We start from the raw sequence: 26,194 nt of genomic DNA, 5'->3' as shown, positions 1-26,194 counted from the left end.
CAAAGTCATGAGCATGCATGCAACGTCATTTGTTGTGGGGAGCACCATGGTTCGGTCGAAGATTCGACCTCGGCGTTGGCCGAGAACGATCTTCTGGATTTGCCAGTCTGGTGTCCCCTTGTGAGGGTTCAGGATGGAACGAATAACCATTGGTATACCGTTAAAGGACAATATTGGTGTCAGTCATTATTACATATGTGATAGAACTGGTTAAATACATTCCAAATATAATTTTAACACAGAGATCATTGCTACGGGAGATGTGAAACAAGCACGTGAAGAAACATGACAAACACGAGTTGTCCTTCTATATAACTGAATTGGCTGTCACTAGATAAGGGACACGAGAAATAGAAAAATCCCGTGCATTCCCCCGTTTTTATTCATTCTGTTCTTAATAAAAACATGGTAATGCACGGACTTTTTCTAATTTGTTCGTCATCTGTTATCTACTGACAGCCAATTCTTTTTTTGAATTGTCAGATATATTCTCATAGTCTCATATAACAACTTTTCATCTTCAACTGAATTATCAGTGAAATGAAATTCGATCGTTTGTCTGTTATCGCTCGTTACTTCAGTCAGTTATATAGAAGGACAACTCGTGCTTGTCATATTTGACGTCACTTCCCGCTTCTTCACGTGCTTGTTACACATCTCCCGTAGCAATGATCTCTGTGTTAAAATTATATTTGGGATGTATTTAACGAGCTCTATCACATATTTTATAATGACTGACACCAATATTGTCCTTTAAATATTCCCTGAGAGTTGGAAATCAATGTAAGAGTAGGTTGTAGCACACTGCATGGTACATGTTGGCCTCCATTAGCCATATTCGTGCAGAACTATAAGACAGTTCACGAAGACCTTTAGTTAAACTAAACCATCGTAATGTTATCTCATCTTCAGTGCTTTCTTATACTAAGGGAGCCGTAGTAGCTCAGCGAATAAGACGCACACTGTATGGCATATGGCCGTTATCATTAGCCCAGTCGGAGCACAATAGCAGGATGTTAAATCCCATTTCATTTACTTTCAGTGAATTCTGATACAGCTGATAAGTTACATTTTATCATTTATCGTCTGATATCTCCGTTAATGCTTCATTGCCATAGAAATATTTAGAAAGTTAAACTTCGGCGAACATTATCCGAATCAATTAAAAATCGTCAGTGATTTCTGTATATATTCACCCAATTTCCCGAAATATTAAATATATCCCAACCCTAGTTCACTAGGGTCTATAAGAAAGATAATGATCGATATGGATGAATGCTGGTATCCAAGAGAGAGAGAGAGAGAGAGGGAGAGAGAGAGAGATAGAGAGAGAGAGCCTACTCCTTGTCACGTACAAGCGGAGAATCTGCACCACGCCACTTGACTAAATGACAGAAATTATGATCAAACGCGCACGTGTTAACCATTCAGACCCCACCCCTTTTTACTTACCATGAGTGGTCTGATAGGTGGTATTGGCACTGTCAACCCAACCAACTTCATACGTAGCCATCGTCAATCCTTTCGGCATGTCAACATTAGGGGCATTTGGATTCCAATAATATATGATCTCATCTGTGGTATAGGCATCTAAAAATATACAAACAGAAAGGAAATGATTATATATGAGGGTGAATGGTGGGGAGGGTGACTACATGCAAAACCCTAGAATTTTATAAGCCATAAAAGGGTTTGTTACCACGAAAATAAAGTTGTCTTTTTAGGGAGGGAGTGTGAATGGCGAGTACATACAAAACCCCATAATTTCATAAGCCATAAAGGTTTTGTTACCACGAAAATAAGGGTGCATTTTTAGGGAGGGAAGGTGAATGGCGACTACTTATTTTTTTTTTTTTTTGGGGGGGGGGGGGGGGGGTGAATGGCGAGTACATACAAAATGGTTTTGCTACCACGAAAATAAGGTCTGTCAAAATGTTGTTATTTTTATAGCCATAAAGTAATTAATCGTAATTGATTACTTTTCATGTTAAGGGTCATGGTCATTGGTTACTTTTACCGTTGTGGGTAATAGTATTTAATTGCGTTTAATATTATAGGTAATGGTAATTAATTACTTTTAATGTTGTAGGTAATGGTAAATAATTACATTTAATGTTGTGGGTAATGGTAATTAATGGCTGTTAATATATTGGGTAATGACAATTAATTACTGTTAATATATTGGGTAATGGTAATTAATAGCAAAGAATGTAATGGGTAATAGCAATTAGTTACATTGTTAAAAATGAGAAATTAATTGTAATGATTACATTGAAAACATAATGGTAATGGTAATGTAATCAATTACATTGGCAATGTAATAGCTCTAACCCTGCTTCATCACGCACTGACATACCAATGGGCGAAATAGAATCTCGATTATATTTCATAAAATAACAACACTTACAACTTGCAATAATCAACGGACAATCTGCTTTATCCATGGGAAATCTGGACAGTTTCAATGGACACCTGGCCCGGACAGTTAATCTACAATGATATCATAAAGATAGGTAAGAACATTCACAAAATAAATTTTATTTATTTGATCAGCAAAACAATTATTATTTAATTCCTCTTACATAGGTATGTAAAAATAAAAAAAATAAAATAAAATAATAATAAAAGAATAATAAAAAAATAAAATAAAATAAAATAAAATAAAATAAAATAATAAAAAAAATAAAATAAAATAAAATAAAATAAAATAAAATAAAATAAAATAAAATAAAATAAAATAAAACCCAGAGAGACGAAGCAATAACCCCAAAACTAGAAATTAAAACCTCCGACTGAATGCCAAAACGAAAATAAAATATAAAAAAAAAGATGAAAAACAATAATATAAAAAGAAACAACAACAACAAAAAAAACATAAACAAAAACACTATAAATGGTAATTACGCGACTAAAAGGTAGAAATAAATCCTCAGCCAAAAAAATGAAAGAGAAAAATGTTATTACAGAAATGATAATTCTAGTTTGTGAAAGTCGCCGTTTCAATCACCATCTGTATAACAAGTCAGTTAAAGAGATTGTACAACACTTAACGAAACAAATTGCCCACAAAATATGATTCCATGGTTTAATATGTCAGACGCGAGAAGAGCCATCATGTCATTACGACCTCCACATAACCAATAATACAAATAAATTCTACATTCCACTAACGTAAAGCAGTTAAGATTTTTGTGAACTAGGGTGTAATGCAGGAGACACGATGCACTTAAACGGTTCCAAGACTGTTAACCAAATTCTTCTTTTAGTCGATAGCCAGAAATAGAAAACTCCAGTCGGCCGTTAATATCCGACTAATCTTCACTGCACCAACCATGTCAGGAGAGAACATCTAATAGTTAACATCGCTAGAGACATTACACAACGCAATAACAACACGCTTCGTTTCGCTTAAAATCTTCATTTGAATTACCAACACTCCAATCACCCTTTCGCCAGTCACGCTCTAAAATAATGTTATCCGGCCCTCAGACGCCCCAATTTCGTTTCGCTGTATGAGTTCCGGATTCCGGATATTACATACAAGCAACCTTGTTTTTTTGGACAATGTTATAAGCGGCTAAATTTGCTTTTGGCCACGAATTGTATTACTGATGCAAATACTGACTCGTTCCTATAAATAGTTTATAGTTTTGTCGAGAAAGCGATTAGCAAGTCAATAATTGAATGGGTCCGAAAACCCCGAACATTATGGACAAAATAGTTTTAAAATAATAGTCTTATCACGAAATGACCCAGTAGACAGCATAATATTATCTAGCATACATTAAAGGTCACCGGAAAAGCTTCATAAATGTTTTAAATAATGCAAGTAATTATGTCAACATATCCTTTCCATAAGTATTACACGATCCCGAATGCCAATATTACCTGCCACTGGTAAATTTCAACAGGTAGATTTCCGCCGTTCTCCGTAATTTTCCGCCAATAAACAAGCCGTGAGTACTTCTGCTCATAGAATAGATTATAGCAGAAGGACTAAAATTAAGTCACGGCTTGTTTATTGGCGGAAAGTTACGAGTTCTCACGGGGAACGGCGGAAATCGCTAACGTTAAAACTTACCTGTGACAGGTAACATTGGCATTCGGGATAGTGTTATATACTTATTAAACTATGTGTCTTATTGTATTCGATATCGAGGCGATTGTTATTGTAGCAATATGGGACGTTTAAAAATCGCAAAAGGGTTATAACAGTATCCCCGAAGTGAAGACGTATAAAAGTAAGCATTTGTGACATTTGTTGAAAACAAACGGCGTGATTATAGTATCCCTTTAACATTTTGTTCTACAACTATACCCGAGGTATCCCGTTGTCACTACGTTCTGTACATATTCTAAAGTCCAGTTAAAGGCATTTAAAGGAGCTAAACCTCATTAATTTATTTGAAAATAGTTGCTGTTTCTATTATGGGACACAAGCAATAGCTAACGATGACTAAGTTTAGTTTTGTTTTGAGTTTAAGCCGTCGACAACAGAAAAAAAAATCAGCGTGCATCTCCACATTAGCTCTATCTGTAGATCTAAACTTTAAAATGTAAACATTTAGCAATTACACACACTCGGAGTAGATCTAAACGCCCGACGCTTTCGTGTCGTTGACCATCAAATTAAGTCAGACATTATGGGCTAACCTGAGAGTGTAATATAATGCCAGATACATTACAATTCTACCAAGATTCATTAACAAATATCAGAGTGTCTGTATCGGAGGAATTGCAAACGTTGGGACACATTTATAATCCAGTGACACATTCCAATAAATATACTTCCTGATATATGTGGAAGAAGCATTGGCGCAGCTAGTTCCTTTCGGTACTAAACCCTCTGACCGTTATTGTCTGTCCTTATTAAGCAATAATGTGAAAATACCACTCTGCCTCACCTCTGTTCTAATATACTATTCAAAAAAAGTAGGGGATATTTGATTTTTAAGTGTTATTAAAGTCACCTAATGAAACTGACGAAGAAACAAATGACAAAATGAAATGAAGTTCACATTCATCGATTTATTCCAAATGATCGTTAGACTAAGTAAGGCACAGACTGACCATTATCAGGGTAAAATGATACCCGGGGTCAAACAGCAAAGTTACCACAGCATCACAACCAAGTCAGTAACGAGTAAATCCTCCTCTGTTTGTCAAACAAGCATTGATCCGACGTGGCATACTCCTAATGAGACGTCTAAGGTCATTTTGGTCCAGATTGTCCCATTCCTGTTGCAACGCAGCAGCAAGTTCTTGGACATTGGCAGGACGTTGTTGACGTTGACGTAACCTCTGTCCAGGCATGTCCCAGACATGCTCGATGGGGGAGAGGTCGGGACTCAGTGCTGGCCAAGGTAATGTGGTGATGTTCTGTTGTTGGAGGTAACCTGTAACGATCCTGGCCCTGTGACATCTTGCGTTGTCATCCTGGAAGATGAAACGGCGGCCATGACGTCGTGCGAACGGCACAACATGGACTGCCAAGATGTTGTCCCGGTAGTACTGGCCTGTAACACGCCCTGCAACAACATGTAAAGCCGTTCTTCCAGCAACAGTGATGCCTCCCCACACCATAACAGAACCACCCCCAAATCGATCATGTCTGATGACGTTAACGTCTTGGAAGCGCTCGTTTCGACGACGCCACACCCTCCTACGTCTGTCCAAAAAATCAACAGTGAACCTTGACTCATCTGAAAACATCACATTGCTCCAGCGTCGATTATCCCAGTGTTGACGATCCCTACACCAACGACGTCTTGCCTGAATGTGATGATCTCTCAAACAAGGGATCACGCGAGGACGTCGGGCGCGAAGGTGACCCCTATGCAGTCGATTCCGAATCGTCTGGCCACTCACTCTCACACCAGTGTCTGTTTGAAGACGAGCGCTGATCTGATTTGCTGTGATGACACGATTTCTCAAGGCCAAGGTACGGATAAATCGATCCTGGGCTTGAGTTGTCGCCCTTGGTCGACCTGAGCGTGGTCTGTCCTGTACAGATTGTGTATCACGGTATCTGGACCATAGCCTGCTTATGACAGACTGAGAAACATTCATCGTCCGCGCCACAACCGCCTGTGTTGTGCCGATCTGTAGCATGCCAAGGGCACGTAACCTTTCATTTTGGGTAAGCCGACGCATATCAAAATTTGTTTTCTGGTCACTAAAACAATTAAACTGATGTTTCCACCCTGGAATTCAATGCCACAATGACTGTAACATTCAAAGTCAGAGTCGTGCAAATCTTGGGTTGGACCCCCATGATGATCCCAAGCATCACCTGCATTCCATGCGGTAGCTATTGGTGCGTTTGGGCGTCACATGTAACTGGAAATGTTTCTTCTGTTAGGTTCTATAGTGACTTTTTTCGTAGTCATTTGCATATTTTAGTATTATGCCCCCAAAATCAAATATCCCCTACTTTTTTTGAATAGTATACTTTCTATTTTTTACTGTAATTCTTCTTTGTTCGCCAAATTGATCCCTTTTGACGAACAAAGAAGAATTACAGCTAAAATCGAAAGGTAAGGATCTCAAAATAGCCTTAGAACGGAGGTGGGGGTAAAGCGGTATGTGTATTATTTTCATATTTTAGTTTATAAAGTTGAGCAGGAACAGTCAGTGGACTTCGTACGCCCAGACACCATTCCGAAAGGAACTTTAAGGCGCATCTGGGCTCTTTTGTTTAGATAACTGATCGCCGCCGTTATTGGCCGAGAAAGCACTACGGGAATTTTTTCCCGATGGGGGGTTTGGCTAGCTCCGTTGGATAGGGCGACAGGCCTATTACCAATACAATAGCAATAATACTTGGAAATTGTCGATTAACTACACAAAACCTCATTTGGCTTCCTACATACTGTGCCTTCAATATCAATTTTCCATTTCCTTTTTTCGATTTTTATATTGCACGCAGAAACAATATATAGCTTTAGATTAAAACATGCAATATTTCAAGTCATCATTATTATCTAAGTTCAATAACAATGACGAAATTCCCTCCATTTCCTGGTGGTAATGCTACTTTTAATTCATCATATCGGCGACATGTCAAAGTCAAATGAAGCTTTAGAGTTATTCAGCATGAAATCAAATCATGGGTAGATTATTTTTTTACTCTCCCGGTTTTTGCTTGTCAAATTTACAATCAAAGATTTCTGATACAACGAGAGAGATATGAGTTTTATTTATGGAAAAGATAAAAACTGCTGATGTAGATAAAATGAGCAATGTTGGATTATATTGATATCTATGTAGAAAATGTATTTTATAAAGGGATGGCTCAGTGAGTCATGGTGCTGGCTCACTAACCATGCAGGCTTCGATTCAGGTGTAGGTTGAAGAAGTTCCTCGCGATTCCCCAGTCTGGTTTGCCCTTATCAGTGGTGCAGGATAGAGTGCCTCGAGGCAAAACCCCATGTCTATCCCCGCACTCTTTTGGCGTGCACGTTAAAGAAGCTTGATATTTGGAATTCGACAAAGAGTAGGTCGTAACGCCGTTGTCCGTGCAAGGCACACTGAATGGCGTATGCCTATCTTTTTCAGCCCGCTTTATGTCGAAACGTAGGGCATAAATCCTATGGCATCTCAAGGAAACTTCGAAGAATCGTTTATAGACCTTTCAACAAAATATAACAGGATAAACTGCAGATATAGACTTACAAATTATACAAAAATCAAATAGTCTCACCAGAAAACACATTGTTTCAAAACGTACTTTTAAAAGATGGCCATCGCTTTTTGATTTCGAACTTCTTTTAATTGTATGTCTAGATCTTAAGGGTAACCATGAATATCGAGATCCATGTTTTATTGTGTTTAGAAAATCTATGTTTTATTATATTAATCAGGCGAAAGCTCCTCGATATTTTCCAGTGTGGTTCCCGCTTGTCAGTGGTGCTGGACAAGAGCGAGGGAGCGGGGGCCGACAAGCACAGTGCCTAGTCGTTGGGATTGGACGAAAAACTGAGGTCCCGTGTGCACAGAAAAGAACCCCCGACAGTGGGAAATCAATTGTCCTCACGGCCAAATTTCACTCATAGCACACTGCATTGCGTATGTCCGTCTTCATTATTCCGGTTGGTGCGGAAAAGTTGGGCGTTTAACCTATTGCATTATTGTATAAATCGTCTAAATTAGTATTTAGAAAACATTTCAACCCTTACATGAGTTGGGTAAGGAAAGTGTTATTAACTATCCGTCGAACTGCGTCTTTATAATGGCACATATTTATCGTTTGGTCGTTGGCAAGTAGAACGCTCAAAGTCTTATAAGTCTATCCAGTTGGACTGCGACATTGACGGATCACTTGAGATATACATGCTACATAGATTCAGACTAAATTTCCCCTGCCGTCGTTCTTCAATAATTACATATAAATAAATGATAATGTTTAACAAACCTTCTAGACATGTACAGTCTCCCGTCATGACGAATTCTAACAAAAGCATTGGGAACTGTTATATTGTGAGCCTTGCTATTTTTACCATTTACAAAATACGTATCGGGCTTCCATATGGACTTCAAAACTTTGTTACTCAGAGTGAACTCCGTGAAATTGTCAATCTGAAAAGTGAGTCGATCGTCGTACCATCTTTGTCGAAGGTAAATTTGCATGGAGTACGCCTGAAACAGAGAATACGTTTATCAGTCTCAAATTAATAGAATCACGGACTGTTTAATAAAGTCTCACCGACAAGTTGTGATAAAGATACATTATGTAAATTAGAAAAAGAGCTGGCCGTTCTTGTTATAATAGTTCAATAATAAATAATGAAATCGAATATATTATAAATTACAGTCAAATTACATTATTATGTGTGAGGTTCTGGGTTTTGAATATTTGAAGTTTTGACAAAATGTAGTGTAGATTGTTTATTATCGGAGCAGCGATACTTGACAATCGAGACTAAGTCTCGCCTATCAATCTTAACGTTAAACTTTTAAATGACGGCGGTGCTCTAATCTACTTTAAATCGGAGCCATCCGATAGCCCGGAGAATTGATTATAGGCTTGTCAGTCATGTGATTAAATATCTAATTAACATATTAAATAACATTTGAAGCCAGAAAGAAGACCTGCAATAGGCAGATGCAGTTCTTACACAATGTACTTTTAATTATTTGTATGGATGGTGACATAGCTCCGTTGGTAGAGCGTTGGGCTGCTGTAACCTACGCGATTTTATATCTTTATATAACGTAATTGATCGGAATCATGTATTATAAGACAAACTCAAACATGACTTAATCCAAATTGATTATTCAACATTTAATTAAGAAACAAAATCAAAATATCTACGATATATAATCCCCCGGTTTGGTAGAGGCCCATAATATTTGATAATCCGACACAATTCTATGGAGTACAATTACTGCTTATTACTGCTTATCTCTGGTTGGTCAGCATTAACCAAGTATTGTTGTATATATTGTCTTGTTATATTTTCATATTTTATCATTACTTGATAATGACTAGAGAAGCCTGGTCGAAACGTCCTCAGTAATAAGCAGTAATTGTATTCAATAGAATTGTGATCTGTTTATTCCAGTTCAATTATTAAATGCCACTGAAACCATTTATCAGACATGTACACTGTAGTTAGCACTGGGTTGTTTATTTCGTTTGCAGTGGTTGCCGACTGTTGACAAATTTGCAATTCATCGCCTCTGTCTAAAGACTGAACAGAATTCAACCCTTCTTGAACTGATATTCCTTGTATAAAAATTCAACATTCACAATATTGTAACTTGCAATGCGATTCAAAATTCGCCAAATCAAAAGAAATGGGGTTTAACTTCCTACTGTTCTTCTCCGACTTTATACGGACAAACTTGAGGTATTGTTGTTGCGACTGACAATAGTGAATATGTGATTAGGAAAGGCCAGTGCGATGCTATTGTACCCTGTTCCAATATTCCATTATAGTCTTATCGACATATCATAAAATACCCCATTTATTCACGAATACCGTCGAGTTCGTGATAGATATGATTAAATATAATATACATGTATTGTAAGAATTCAAATTACTCTCACATCAAAATATAGTGATCTAAAACTGAAAGCATGTCAAAACCAGTTAATTCTCATAGCAATTTACAGATGTCAGATTCTCAAAAATCGCAAATGATTTCCGTCGTTAACACGCTGCACAGACGAATATATCATTACTTTACTTTATTATGGGGCCATAAAGGAAGACAAGTGCAAGGCAGATAAAAAATAATTGTTTTATTGTCAGATCTTAATGGCGTACTCATCCCCACAATATCGTCACCTCAACAACCAAATGAATACATGCATTGTATTATTTCAATATGGACACATCCTGTTGCTGATTGGTCAAATCCCACGTGGTACGAATCATCGTAAAGTGAGATTGGTTTTGTAATTGCATACTGTGATATAAAGTCGCTAGCAATTATACAAATAATAAACGGATCTACACTAGGAGCATCAACAACTAATTATATAAGAGTATACAATGAAAGTGACGATAATATCAAGCGATATGTGGTAATAGCCGTCAGTATATGATATAGAGTAGCACTAATTGCCTTAGTATTCTATCGCGTGTTGTCACGTCAAATACGACAACCCTCTATAAAAGTTTCCTTCGTCATATTTTTTTTTATTACTTAATGTAGCGAGTCGCTTCATTCTGGCGGTAATATGGTATAATAAATAATTATACTGCATGGAGTTGCAGAACATTCGATTGATTACTAAGTTCGATTTGAAAATAACCGGATGATACATTACGCCTGTCGCAACACATTCAAGCGATTTATAACATTTTATGATTAAATCGCGTGAAGGGAAATTTTTTGTTCTCAAATAACAAAATAGTCTGTCAAAATCCATGATTATCTTGTGATCGATCTTTGCAATAGGTACGAACCTCTGATACCAAATCTCAACAATAGGTACGAATATCTGATACCAGATCATGACAAATATCTAATACCAGATCACGACAATAGGTACGAACCTCTGATACCAGATCACGAACAACTGATACCAAATCATGTGATCGATCTCTACAATATGATATGTCTCTACGATAAGTACGAACCTCTGACATCAGTTCATGCGATCCCGACAATAAGACGAACATCTGATCAGATGATCGATCTCTACAATATGATTGGTCTCTACGATAAGCACGAACCTCTGATATCAGAGCATGCGATCTCTACAATATGTACAAACCGCCGATGCCAAATCACGTGATTTCTACAATATATACGAACCTCTGATACCAGATCATGTAATGTCTACAATATATACGAACCTCTGATACCAGATCATGTAATGACTACAATATGTACGAACCTCTGATACCGGATCATGTGAACACTATAATATGTATGAACCTTTGGTACCACGGGCAGTGATCTAGTCATTTCGAATCCACGCGTACAATGAAGCATACTATATTATATTACGTTTGGGAGTCACGGTGGTTCAGTTAGTTGGGTTCTGGTTCGGTAACGTCTATATTGACATATAACACAAACCAGTAATATATAAAACATATATACCGGGGTACACACATACATATATAATGTTTTACGTTATACATAATGTTTTATGTTATATGTCAATATACAATACATATTTAATAACACGATGCGCGATTAACCAGCACTAAAATGGATACAGGGGTAGAAAGAACGGCTATTTGATTTGTCATGTTTGGTGACTGGATGTAAACACATCGATATGTTACAGTGTCTATAATGGTACCTCGTATCTCCTACAGACAAATGTGATTAACCCAGAAAGTAGGACGGATTATTTTCCATTAAGATCTATGACTGGACAAACTCTACAAAACGACAATTATTTCCGGCGAAATCATTGAACCATCAACGGGTGAAAACCGTTTGCTAAAATGTCTTATATCATTTGTTTCATTTAAACGAGAGGAATGGAGCTGACCGTGTCGTCTAACATACGGTTATTTTAACGTCCGACGGTTAACATTTCGTTTCCGTGCTCCACTACGTGTACAGGGATTGACTCCCATTGTACGTCCCATCCGAACGACTACAACTACACTTATCTCAGCAGCTAACCATGACAAGCCGAAAATGAAATGGGCTAATGAAGACGGACCGCTGTTCGGGCAAAATGTCCCTTACAGGACACTAAATGGTGTATGTCCGTCCCTATTTGCCCATTCGGCGCAGAACAGTAGAACGTTAAACCCCCATTTCATTTCATTTCGTTGTGCAGCTTAACAAACGCTTTATATAATTACACCATTGCTTGAATTCTTGATGAATATGTGCGTCTAAGGATATTATGAATTACATTTATTGTCTAGCTGAGGGTGATAATATTTTTTCCATGATAAGGTTGTATTTTATTTATAGGTAAAATCAGTTTTATGTACATCCCCTATGGATCACATACAGATAGGTGATAGACGTTTGATTCTTTGAAACCTTCTGGGAAGTACGTCGAATAACAGATTATGTCTTAAGTCCATGACAAATATAAATATTTCACTTACCATGTCACTTTCACTGATAGGACCCATACTTCTTATAGCAAAGTCTGTAGAAATTCTCAAAGGATCGGCTAAAGTAGAAATTGGCATGCAAAAAGTCAGTATGACAAATTTATATAAAAACAATTTTGTAGTTAATATTTTAATATTACGGCCATGTCCAAGGGGAGAGAGTCTAATGGTCTTACGCGTGCGCTTGAAATCATAAGGTATGTCATTGCGTCCGGTGTCATTGAAGACCAACATGCGCAATCGAATTATTGAATTAAAACTGAATCACCCGAAATTCTCAAAGGATCGGCTAAAGTAGAAATTGGCATGCAAAAAGTCAGTATGACAAATTTATATAAAAAAAATTTTTGTAGTTAATATTTTAATATTACGGCCATGTCCAAGGGGAGAGAGTCTAATGGTCTTACGCGTGCGCTTGAAATCATAAGGTATGTCATTGCGTCCGGTGTCATTGAAGACCAACATGCGCAATCGAATTATTGAATTAAAACTGAATCACCCGAAACGACATAGGTGTGTGGAGTTTACGTTAAATATTCTCTCCCTCTCTCTATCTCTATCTCTCTCTCTCATATATCAAGGATGATTTGTACACCACACCTCGAGAATTTCACGAGATAAAAATTGGAAACCCGACAGCTTATATAAGCTTAAGAGACTTGATATTATTAGGATTTTTAGCAATACTAAATTACACGCATTGATTTCTAGATTTACGGAATAAGTACAGCAAATAGTAATCGTTACGTTTATAGCCAGACTAGCCCTTGGCAAACTGACTATAAATTGAGCAAAACCGCCTGTAAAACTTCAGATGGGAAGAAATCGAGATACATCCGTGCACTCGTTGTTATACATGTAAAATAACCCTGTAATTTGTCATTTGACGCAGGGAACCATGATGACTAAGTGAATAAGACGCTGGCTCGCTAGCCTTGACATCGCGGGTTCGATCCTGGTGTTGGCCGAGACAGTTCATCGGGATTTCCAGGCGTGGTTTCTTCTTGTCAGTGGTGCAGGACGGAGGGCTTGTTGTTCGGATGGGACGAAAATCCGAGTCCCGTGTGCACATTGCCGTGCACGTAAACGATCCTTTGGCGATTGGAATTCGATATAAAAGAAGGGCGTAGCGCCGCTGTCCGACCAAACTTCCCCCCATGACACACTGTATGGCATATACCCGTCTTCATTAGCCCAGTCGGAGCAGACCAGTAGGACGTTAAACCCCATTTCATCTCATTTCATTTGACGCAGGATAGGTGAAATTGCAGCTGCCCGTTTTCATTATCCCAGTTGATGCAGAAAAGTAGGACGATAAACCATACTATATCTTCCCATTTACTTTGCCAATTATTCTCGAACTAGCCGTGTCTATGGATACATTGATGACAGATCAGTAAGAGTTGAATATATATATTTAATGTGTTTCAGACATAATTACCTCCTCCACCAGGTCTCACATGCTTGTTATAGTTAAGTAATAGCTGGTCCAATAGGTGGCTGACTTGTTCTCTCTTAAGATTCTCCTTTCCATCGATAAATCTGAAATAAAAAAAAAAAAATCTATTATCTATAGCCTCATTTAAAGTCTAGAATCATTTTCTATATCTCAAGGGATAATAACATGTGGGCTATTCGATGCTGCCCGGAGCTCAAAGTTCGTGGATAGAAATGAAATATCGTTAAGGCATTGGCTAAAAGTCTTAGTGAAAATAAGATGGCGGCACAAAATTCGTAAAAAAAGGCAATTTTGGCATGCGATAACGTGCGTTAGGTTTGATCGATATGAATAACTTTTAGATCAAAATTCTGTATAGCCGTTTAGCGTGAACGGCCTTTGGAGTGTATAGCCTTTTAGTTTGAATGATCTTTTAGTATGCATGACCCTTTAGTGTGAACGGGTTTTTAATGTGCATGTCCTTTGGTGTGTATGACCTTTAATATTTATGAAATGTTGATGTGTTTTAATATGAATGACCTTTTATTGTGAATGACCTTTTAGTAGGTATGGATTGTTGGTGAGTTTCAGTGTGTTTGATATTTAGGCGTGTATAGCCTTTTATAGTGTGAATGACCTAGTGTGAAGGACCTTTTAGAGTGTGTGATCTTTTTGTGTGAATGACCTTTTAGTATGTATGACCTGCTGAAATGTTTCAGTGTGTTTGATATTTAGGTGTGTTGAGACCCTTAATTTTGAATGATATTTTAGTGTGTTTATGGCCTATAATGAGGATGGCCTTTTAGTATGTATGACCTGTTGGTGTGTATCAGTGTGTTTGATATGTAGGTGTTTTGAGAATCTTTAGTTTGAATGACAATTAAGTGTGCTTATGACATTTAATGAGAATGTTTTTTTATAAGTGTATGAGTATGGCGTTTTAGTATGTATGGCTAAACGGCTGTAACTTCCTGGTAGTTGAAAGGTTCCGAATCTCTCTCGCCCTGTTTACCGACGGAAGTTTTTCAAAGGTAAAGTTACCCCCAACCCTGTCAGAGTTTATATTTCTTACAAAATAAATTACTTGACAAAAGGAAAACTTTTAAAAATTAGGGAAGAAGCTTTAACCGAGGCAGGGTCAGTAGGTGACTAAGTCAAGTGGAGTATTCATTGTGGAAGGTACTATAGTGTCTGGTATTTAGATACAGTGCCGGATTTAGAGAGAAGCCCTAGGCTAATTCCACTCATTAAGCCCCCCCCCCCCAATCTCCACCCTGACGAATATAGGAGGAAAAAATTTGTTTTAAACACATTTGAGCTAAGCCGAGTATAATGATGAATGTTAAAGGCTTATGACCTTGCGGAGACAATCACGAACTTCGCCGTTAGAGATAAATCTTACTAAAAAATGTAAACACACAAGCAAACTGTTGACATTTATGGCTCTCTAAATACAAATAATGTGTTTTAATCCAATTAGTGACAATGTAAATCTCTGTAAAATGTACTTAGATGGTTTTAATAGGCATTCTTCTGTCACAACGTAAAGATTTAAGGATGGTTTAAAGTTTAAAGAGACCGGTCATTTATTGCCATTGAAGAATATAGCCATTTTGAGGAAAGGATACACGAGAGGTTTCCTAATTAATATGCGATCTACATGGAAATTGTTATACTTATTTTTCAACATAATCGCCTTTGACATTAATACACTAATTTTTCCAACGTTTCTCCAGCATATCTAAGCCGTCAGAAAACCGTTGACCCTACAACCCCCCCACCCCCGCCACCCCATCAGCAGGGATGACCTGGCCATCAGTCCTAAATCAGGACACCTCTCGTAAGTAATTCAATACCACAGCATAATCAACATTCACAGAATTTGATCTATTTAGCGTTACAAATTTCATAAAACGCAGGCACACTAAGTGCTTTAGGTGCATTAAGTATGTCTATTCCCCCAGTAGTTTGTATTGAGCTTAGCAGAACATATGTATTAATAGGGTACTAAAGATCGTAAGCATTAATTTGCTTATCAGGGGTTCCCCAAAAGTTTTCGGTCTCTTGGGCGACAGATTTGGGGCGGATGATGAGGTCATCATTGCTGTGGAGGGGTTTGTAGGGTCATGTGACAAATAGTGGTTTTCTGGCCGGTACAATATGCTGGAGAAACGTCGGAGCAAGTTCACTGATGTCACGAGGGATTATGTTGAAAATATGGGGAGTTAAAAATTTATCTCTTATATACTATTCAAAAAAAGTAGGGGATATTTGATTTTGGGGGCATAATACTAAAATATGCAAATGACTACGAAAAAAGTCACTATAGAACCTAACAGAAGAAACATTTCCAGTTACATGTGACGCCCAAACGTACCAATAGCTACCGCATGGAATGCAGGTGATGCTTGGGATCATCATGGGGGTCCAACCCAAGATTTGCACGACTCTGACTTTGAATGTTACAGTCATTGTGGCATTGAATTCCAGGGTGGAAACATCAGTTTAATTGTTTTAGTGACCAGAAAACAAATTTTGATATGCGTCGGCTTACCCAAAATGAAAGGTTACGTGCCCTTGGCATGCTACAGATCGGCACAACACAGGCGGTTGTGGCGCGGACGATGAATGTTTCTCAGTCTGTCATAAGCAGGCTATGGTCCAGATACCGTGATACACAATTTGTACAGGACAGACCACGCTCAGGTCGACCAAGGGCGACAACTCAAGCCCAGGATCGATTTATCCGTACCTTGGCCTTGAGAAATCGTGTCATCACAGCAAATCAGATCAGCGCTCGTCTTCAAACAGACACTGGTGTGAGAGTGAGTGGCCAGACGATTCGGAATCGACTGCATAGGGGTCACCTTCGCGCCCGACGTCCTCGCGTGATCCCTTGTTTGAGAGATCATCACATTCAGGCAAGACGTCGTTGGTGTAGGGATCGTCAACACTGGGATAATCGACGCTGGAGCAATGTGATGTTTTCAGATGAGTCAAGGTTCACTGTTGATTTTTTGGACAGACGTAGGAGGGTGTGGCGTCGTCGAAACGAGCGCTTCCAAGACGTTAACGTCATCAGACATGATCGATTTGGGGGTGGTTCTGTTATGGTGTGGGGAGGCATCACTGTTGCTGGAAGAACGGCTTTACATGTTGTTACAGGGCGTGTTACAGGCCAGTACTACCGGGACAACATCTTGGCAGTCCATGTTGTGCCGTTCGCACGACGTCATGGCCGCCGTTTCATCTTCCAGGATGACAACGCAAGATGTCACAGGGCCAGGATCGTTACAGGTTACCTCCAACAACAGAACATCACCACATTACCTTGGCCAGCACTGAGTCCCGACCTCTCCCCCATCGAGCATTTCTGGGACATGCTTGGACAGAGGTTACGTCAACGTCAACAACGTCCTGCCAATGTCCAAGAACTTGCTGCTGCGTTGCAACAGGAATGGGACAATGTGGACCAAAATGACCTTAGACGTCTCATTAGGAGTATGCCACGTCGGATCAATGCTTGTTTGGCAAACAGAGGAGGATTTACCCGTTACTGACTTGGTTGTGATGCTGTGGTAACTTTGCTGTTTGACCCCGGGTATCATTTTACCCTTATAATGGTCAGTCTGTGCCTTACTTAGTCTAACGATCATTTGGAATAAATCGATGAATGTGAACTTCATTTCATTTTGTCATTTGTTTCTTCGTCAGTTTCATTAGGTGACTTTAATAACACTTAAAAATCAAATATCCCCTACTTTTTTTGAATAGTATATTATTGGTAAAATCAAGAAGCAGCAAACTAGGAACAAAAGTCAAATAAAACATGGCGACATCATCACAGTGTCCGTTTAAAGGGCCAATCTCGATTATATTTTGGAGAATAAAACTGCTTAATTTTGTGTTAAAAGCGCTGAAAATCATCTACCTTAGCACCGAGCAGCTAACTCAATATACGTGATACGTTTTGAAACAACTTCATCTGGAAATGAAGACTGGTGTCCCAAGCTGTAATATACGGTGTCTAATAAAACCAGATTTATTTCACAAAAATAACGAGTAGGTGAAATTTACCTTTCGTTATCAAGTACAGCATGTGGGCCATGCACTGTATAGACCTCTAAAGGAACGACAAGAGATTATCAGGTCACCCAACGAAAAAAATGACCAGAAATCTTATAAAGGATTACGTGTCCGGATAAACGACTCAATATTTTGAGCCAAAGTTTTGAGACAAGGTAAATACACCATTCCTCTACATTGTGTCGCTTAAATGGCATACGTACATGAACTTTTTATTTCCGAGACTCTGTTAAAATCGGGATGGTTTCTTTAATACCACCTTTTGCTGGCCGTGTCTTGGGGGGGGGGGGGTGTTGTTCGGTGATGAGGTGACTAGTTCAAGTTTTTTCTCACCATCTTGTATTCCTTTGTAAAGTGCTGTTTCTATTACTTTTCTCTTCTGTTTGGTTGGGGAGTTGGGACTGCACTGTGTATTACAAATCCGCCGTGGTACCTTTTGTAAACAGGTCCAAACGGTAACAATAAACGGCGAAGAATTATCAACAAATTCTGTATTCGCATCCCTTTAAGGAGATCCATATAAATTGTTCTATGAAAGCTGATTCGTAAAATACAACCTTAATTTGTTGGTCTATAACGACAGGATTATTAAACTGTTTGTTTTTATCACTCTATAGATTTGTTTCGCAGGCTTTAAATCAGAATACGAAATCTTCATAAATCCAGGAATAGATTGGAGTTGAACTGTCTTGATTAAATCGCCGGGCCATTAGAATCAATAAAGCAGAATAATATATTGACCCTTTTCACGCTGAATATTTCACGCTCATTTTGCGTATTACCTAATAACCCATGACGTCAGAGCTAAATCACGCTATACAACTCGATCCCGCGACAAGTTTCGGATAATTGTCTGCAATAATTTCCCGCCATTTAACACTATTTTATCAAGCTGTGAACTCACACAACGTGCGATAAAAAACAAATCATGGAAGAGTTTATTAGATCTGGAGTCGAGAGGCTAGGGTCGTGTGGTGAATGTAAATGAAGTGTCTTTAGATTAGCGGGTGATAGATGAAGGTTTTAATACCCGTTTAAAGATAGTAATATCACCGGCCTTACATTACTTCACACCCCGACCTGTCAACAAAGTCACCGTGTATTGACAGTAAGTTAACGGATATACATCAAAAGAGATCGTGCACGGGGTTCGCTCTAACTCACAATTCATGTTTTTTTACAAATTGTAAGCAACACTTTGGTACATATCTACAACAATTTGTACGTGGTTAAAATATTCTAAACGGACTTTGATTTTCGAGCAGATATCAAGAGATCATGCTCGGTGCCAGCGGGCCCTAGGGCCCGGCTGACAGTCAAACCTAAATTTACCAACCACACCTAAGATTGTAGCATTTATGGCACAGCGGGCCAGACTGTGCACGCTCTCCATTCTTCTTTTCTAACACCTGGAGTCTCTTCTTTGGAGGAAATATATACGTTGGGCGCTTCCCTGCAAAGACAGTGTGTCTAATCCATATAAGCTAGATCAAGTCTTTTTTGTGGCTTCCTCTGGCAAGTTTCTTAGGAAACACTCTTGTCTACATATCACCCTTGGTTGAAGTGGACGTAAAACTCCAGGAACGAACGAACGAATGCTCGGTGTTCGTTTGCAGCTAGAATATCACTAACTAATAATTCGTGTTTTTACTAAATGCAAGTAACACTTTGATACGTTTATTAAACAATTTGCACAATGCTACACTATTCTGACTAAATCTAGACTTTAGAGCAACTAGTTAGTACTAGATGGTTGTGATTCAGATTTTGTTTTTCTTTAATAAATTTTGGATGACTGAAAACAGGGAAAACACCATTAGATTGTTGATTGGTTTACAATGTTAAGAATCAAAATAGAAACACCAATTTTTCTATGTTCTCGTGTAGACATAAATACATTTACCAAATACCATGAAATGAAATAACTGGGCTAATAAAGACGGGAATACGACGCCGTTCAGTGTGCTATTAGGGAACCCTTGCCCGGACTGCCGTGCTACGGCCAACTCTTATTTCGAAATCCAACTGTGAGGGGGTTCTTTTACGTGCACGCCAATGTGTGCACGGGACCTCGGATTATAGCCATTTGTGACCTAATAAACGGCGTCACTGCTAAATTTGATCTTTAAAAATGTTTGTAAACTATTAATCTGATTTTAAAACACAGATCCTAATTCATTTTGTTTTTTATAGTTCAAAATTTAGTTTTACTTGTCTTTACTACACTAGGATCTGGAAGAGTTTTTATATTACCGGCGTTATAGTTGAAGTGAAGGATTAACCAATGAAACGGTCTGTTACGGCGAGTTCTTGGTGTGGGTAAACCACTATAACCGCCAACGCTGATTGATTAATCAATGTTTGAACTTACATTTTCCAAAAGACTTTAAGATCAGGAATTGTTAATCATTATCGTAATGAAGCACATTGTACACATGGATATAAGTCAATTCACTAAACGTGTAAATTTCACTATTTTGATTATCCTTACAGATCTTTTATGTTAAAATTGAATTATAAGAGAGGGCCATGCCTGTTCTCCATCATCATTCATTTATGAATAAAATATTGTTTATCAAAAATGTAAAAGTGATTTTTGTTTTTAACTTGACGTATTTTTTTTATTTATGTATTTATCTTTTACTATATATTATATCATACGTCTTATTACTGTTCGATTTATTTGACAATTATGAACCAGATTTTAACACGTTTCGCAATTTACATCAGAAACTTTCCTCCCCCGCGATCGACTTTTGTTTTTTGTTTTTTTTACCGTTTATGCGATTTAGATTCCCGTCTTAGGCAATGCAGACAGGTTCGTTCACCAATGAACAACAATCGTGTAATGGTTGCTTCAACAGTCTAACATATTTAAAAGATAAGACGAAAACGGAAAAAAACTTTTCTTGCAGAAAACACAGACGTGATAACAGAAAAGAAACCGAAAACCCCCTTTATATGGATTGTTGATGCATTGGATTAAAAACGACTGACATTATCGGGCTCATTAATTTATCGGTACATAAATGGTTGGATCGTTTTCACTCATGATCAAACCAGCTATCTCTTTTCTTTCCCAGAAATCTCATTTTGCTGTTCACGGTTTCTGTAGCATTTGATAAATCTAGTTAGGAACTGTATAACGTCTAAAGATAACTAGTCTTTTGTAGTTTTTCCGAAGTGTTGCGTGATTCAAACAAGTAATAAAAGCTCTAAACACTATGCTTTCTTTCATCGAAGTTGCAGTGTACTCACTATATTGCTAATTCAGTGTGTTTACTGCTGGGATGTAAAGGAGAGAGAGAGGGGGGGGGGAGAAATGGGGTTCAACGTCCACAAACAAGGTCATTTCAGGAGTAACATATGGTTCAATTTTATTTCAGTAATGTGCGTAGGGGTTTTTAGCGGTGGGAGGAAACCGGAGGATCGGCGAAACCCCACGCGGTTGGTCAGGCGTACCTATTCCTTGTCACGTACAAACAGGGAATCGAAACCACTCCACTTGACTCAATGCAAGACCTTATGATGCAACTCGCACGCGTTAACCATTCGGCCACCCAAACTCCCGGTATGTAAAGGAATGAATGTGTATAATATAATGTTTAGCTAAAGGAACATTAATTTAATAGTAAGTGCAGGGTGTGATTTTAAACATAATTGGTTTCCTTGTTTAGTTTGTTTTGCGATTCTGTATGAATCATTTCCAGGAGACCAGAGACGTCGCTATAATCAAATCTAGGTAATTTATTATCTATTTATGCGTGTCAATTATTAAGTTGTATCTTTAAATTTAGACCTGAACTCGACAGGTTGCATATTTAACACTAGACACGAACTATACAGGTTGTATCTTTAACTTTAGATCTGAACTCAACAGGTCGTATTTTTAATTTTAGATCTGAACTCAATATGTTGTATCTTTAACATTAGACCGGAACTCAACAGGTTGTATCTTTAACTTTAGATCTGATCTCAACTTGTTGTATCTTCAACTTTAGACCGGAACTCAACAGGTTGTATCTTCAACTTTAGATCTCAACACCAATAGGTTGTATCTTTAAATTTAGACCGTTTGTATCTTTAACGACTCTTGTTCTCCAGGGATGTCTACACTGTAAACGTTATTCATTTAAAACACCTCTGTCTGGCACCCGACTTACACGTGTAAAATATTTGCTTTTTTCCGACTCAATTACACTTATTGGTCCGCCTCGATATTACACAATTACTCCTTTGATCTGGAAACGGCTGTATAACGTTCTCCTAACGCGATTACAGTTAATAGTTGCAAAGGGAAGCATTTATGGGAATCAAAAGATACAAATGCTTGAATCGACAGTGTAAAAAATGAAGAAGTGGTACTACCGGAAACTAAAATGTCAGTTTATCTGTGAATATAAGTGAAGCGCATGATTAGCTGTAAGATGTTACAACCTGTAAGAGTTCTCGCTGTGTAATAATGGTATTAAATCTCATTAAAAAAAAGCAAAACCCGAGTATTCCATGACATGAACTGTATATTATATGCCCTTTTTAAACATGTCATGAACTATATATCATTGAACTTATAACATGTCATGCACTATAATGTATTAGAACCACGTATAGCATGACATGGATTATATGTATTTAGCTTATTAAAACCGGGTATTGGACAACATGAACCATAATTATATAATACCACTTATTAATACCACGTATATCATGACATCAACTATATATAATTGACTGTGTTAAAACCACGTATATAACTATATATTATTGAAAATATAAAAACCATGTCTAACATGACATTATTCAATTTATTAAAGCTAACGTCTCCGAACAATTTATAATAAACCATTTCGAAAGATGAAAAACTTAAAATAGTATAATATGGCCGATTTGGTCTATGTTCTGTCCAGTGACTGATGTTAGAGGTCGTTATACATACGTGTTCATGTGAGACATCATAAAGGGTCATTGTTATTACTGAAGTATACTTACTACAAGTTTCACCGTGTTTTAGACAGGGTTAAAAGTCCCTGCGACCAAACGCCGTTCATTCGTTTTCACCCCCCCCCCCAAAAAAAAAAAAATCATACAGATTTAATGGAAGATGTTGAGGATTTCCGTCCCTACAGTCCAACATTCTCCGACGTGTGTATGTTGAATAATGGAGTAACACAAGAAACAAATTGACAGGAAAATATTAATGACATAACTAACTGATCGACAAAGGAAGATGTAGACACCCTCATGAGTGGCGCTCGTGTGTCGGTCATCATACAAATAAATGATCAAGTTGATGTAACAAATGCTGTCTCCACAATCCAAGTCGATGTAAAAAAGTATGAAGTTAAATTGTGTTATCGTGTGAATGGGTTTTTAGATACACCGGTAACACGATAACTAAACCATTAGTTTCCAGTATCTTAAGACCTTGGCTCGCTAACCCGGAGGTCCTGTGTTCGATCTGGGTGTTGGCCAAGAACGGTAATCGAGATTTCCCAGTGTGCCCCCCCCCCTTTGTCCGTGCTGCAGGGCCGAGGGTTTGCAAGGAACAACGTAAAATAACCCCTGATAGTTGGAATTTTAGAATTCGATATAAGATAGAACGTAGTGTCGCTGACCGGACAAACCGGGCAAACGTATGCCCGCGTCTTCATTAGCCCAGTCGGTGCAGTACAGTAGGATTTTAAACCCCATTTCATTTCATTTACATTATCAAATGCTATATATTTACAAACTATAGCCTTTTTGTACTGGATAAAGTTGCATAATAGTGCTACTTGTGCATTTCTTGTTTTTTGGTGTTTCCAATCGACGCCCCGAGGAGTAATTGACAACTACTCTATGATTACCTTAAAACCATATCACTTACACAAGCTGAGTGCTTCCGGGTGTAATGGTGATGAATGATCGTTGACAATCACGCGGATCGTGTTATGAAAGCACCCCTACAGCTACAATGAAATTACCCCTGTGTTATAGAAATGTTGTTGAATTCTGTAGTAGAGGTACTGGCACGTGGATTATGATCTTGTCGCGTGAATATAATACATTTATCATGTCGATTGATATTCCCGCTGTCACCTTACATCAGATTGTAATTCAAATATATAATAACAGTTATCTGCCCTTTACCCCCAGATAGATTGAGTACTAGATCATCAACTGACTACCATAATATGAGCATCGTCTTCCATGGAACTATTTCAAAGAATATCTGGAGCGTAGTAACACTGACTACCCTACTGTGAGGTTCGTCGTCCACGGAAACATTTCAAAACATGTCTGGAGCGTACTAACACTGAACACCATTGTGTGGGCTTCGTTGTCTCTAGAAACATTTCAAAAATACCTAGAGCATACTAACACTGAATACCAATATGTGAGCTTCGTCGTCCACGTAAACATGGGGGGTTGGATGGCTGAATGGTTAGCGTGCGCGCGCTGTATCATAAAGTCTGTCATTGAGTCGACTGGCGTGGTTTCGAATCCCCGGTTGTACGTGACAAGGAGTAGGATCGCCTGTCCAACCTCATGGGTTTTCTCCGGGCCCTCCGGTTTCCTCCCACTGCTAAAGACCCATATGCGCAAGCGAATTATTGAAATAAAATTAAAAACATATGTTAGTCCCGAAATGACCTAGTTTTGTCGAGTGGACGTTAAACCCCATTTCTCTCTCTCTCTCTCTCCACGTAAACATTTAAAAAAATATCTAGAGCTTACTAACACTGATCGAATCGTTTACCCCTGGTACGTGAATTGGACAAACATATATCCGTCTTTAGATCGTAGTTCGATCCTCAACATGAACATGCCACACAGTAGGCCCTGGACACCTAGATAAACACTTGGGGTTTCATCGGGATCTCGAGTGTCCTTCTGCGAAAGACTCGAAAAAAAATGTGCTGGGTTGTGTGGACATTGTTTGTCCGTGCAAAAAGTTCTACTACGCCTTGGGCAGTCCAGTGGTTTCCACGAGCTTCGTCAATTTGAGATCATGGTCATCAACGGTTTATTTCGGTTACATATGTGAGGACAAGAGAAGAAGACATGAGCGGCGATTATACACCGTGTATGGAACTAGTACCACGGGCTAAAATGTGACTTAATGTGAAATAACTTTCCTGTAAGATAAGCACATTTCACCAAAATACCAGAACGGCTCAATGTGAAATACCTTTTATACAAGATAAGGACATTTCACTAAAATACCAGAACGGCTTAATGTGAAATACCTTTCATGTAAGATAAGGATATTTCACTAAAATACCAGATCAGCTTAATGTGAAATACCTTTCATGTAAGATAACATTTCACCGAAGTACCAAAACGGCTTAATGTGAAATACCTCTCCTGTAAAATAACGACATTTCGCCAAAATAAAAACATTTTATACTAATCAATACCAATATAACTATAAAAACAAGGTGTTTAATTTTTGTTACAAGAAAATTAAGATTTATAAGATGGAAAATGGATTTGGCGCATTGATGACGAACATCTGTCAAACTTTGCTCAAATTTGCAGGTTTTTAGACATTAAGTTATAATAAATATTATAAATATTTGTACGGGTTTTGTTATTTTATTGAAAGGGATTGTAAGGTTTATTTGACAGACGACGAATGAGGGTGTCACAGTATCGAGTCGTAACCTGTTATTATGCTGTAACAGATGCTGATTTATATTCTAGTGTGCATAAATACACAGTTATAACATACACTGTTACAAACTATCAAACTCTATAAGTCATGCATAATTATAACATGAAACACAGATAGAAATAACAAGTAAGTTAATAGAAGGAATACGTTTGACGTGGTAACTACGTTTTGCTGTACTGATATATGTGCATCACAGTCGACCAGAGAGAGGAGATCAAACAGATCGGGAAGAACATTTCCATACCTACCCCTTCCCATAATTAAGCCTTGTGGTTATGAGAGGGGTTCACTAGTCCGCGGGTGCACTAATCCGCCGCTATAAGAAATGCTATAAATATGGGTATCAATAAACCTAACACTAGCCCTAATCCTAATAATACATGTAGATATCGGTGGACCAGTGAACCCGCGGACTAGTGAACCCGCGGACTAGTGAGCATTCCCCTGGTTTATAAACCTATAACGGTA

The 26,194-nt window shown here is 38.2% G+C and overlaps 1 protein-coding gene across 4 annotated transcripts in view; it reads right to left on the bottom strand.

The window, feature by feature from the left end:
* Positions 1-26,194, bottom strand: part of LOC126830561 (gamma-aminobutyric acid receptor subunit alpha-2) — a 114,875-nt gene that overhangs the window by 9,725 nt on the left and 78,956 nt on the right. For 3 of the 4 annotated variants that reach the window (XM_050560961.2, XM_050560960.2, XM_050560962.2), the window contains exons 3-7: positions 13,987-14,087; positions 12,537-12,604; positions 8,414-8,637; positions 2,408-2,490; positions 1,453-1,590 (exon numbers count right to left, since the gene is read on the bottom strand). In XM_050560961.2, the coding sequence (XP_050416918.2) occupies positions 1,453-1,590; positions 2,408-2,490; positions 8,414-8,637; positions 12,537-12,604; positions 13,987-14,087 (614 nt within the window). Of the gene's footprint in view, positions 1-1,452; positions 1,591-2,407; positions 2,491-3,430; positions 3,450-8,413; positions 8,638-12,536; positions 12,605-13,986; positions 14,088-26,194 lie in introns of those variants that run through there. The other variant, XM_050560963.2, reaches the window with a different exon arrangement.

Source organism: Patella vulgata, chromosome 8 (assembly GCF_932274485.2).
Source record: "Patella vulgata chromosome 8, xgPatVulg1.2, whole genome shotgun sequence".
NCBI lineage: Eukaryota > Metazoa > Mollusca > Gastropoda > Patellidae > Patella > Patella vulgata.
The sequence above is the reverse complement of the archived record's forward strand: the minus strand, read 5'-3'. Positions and strand labels throughout refer to the sequence as shown.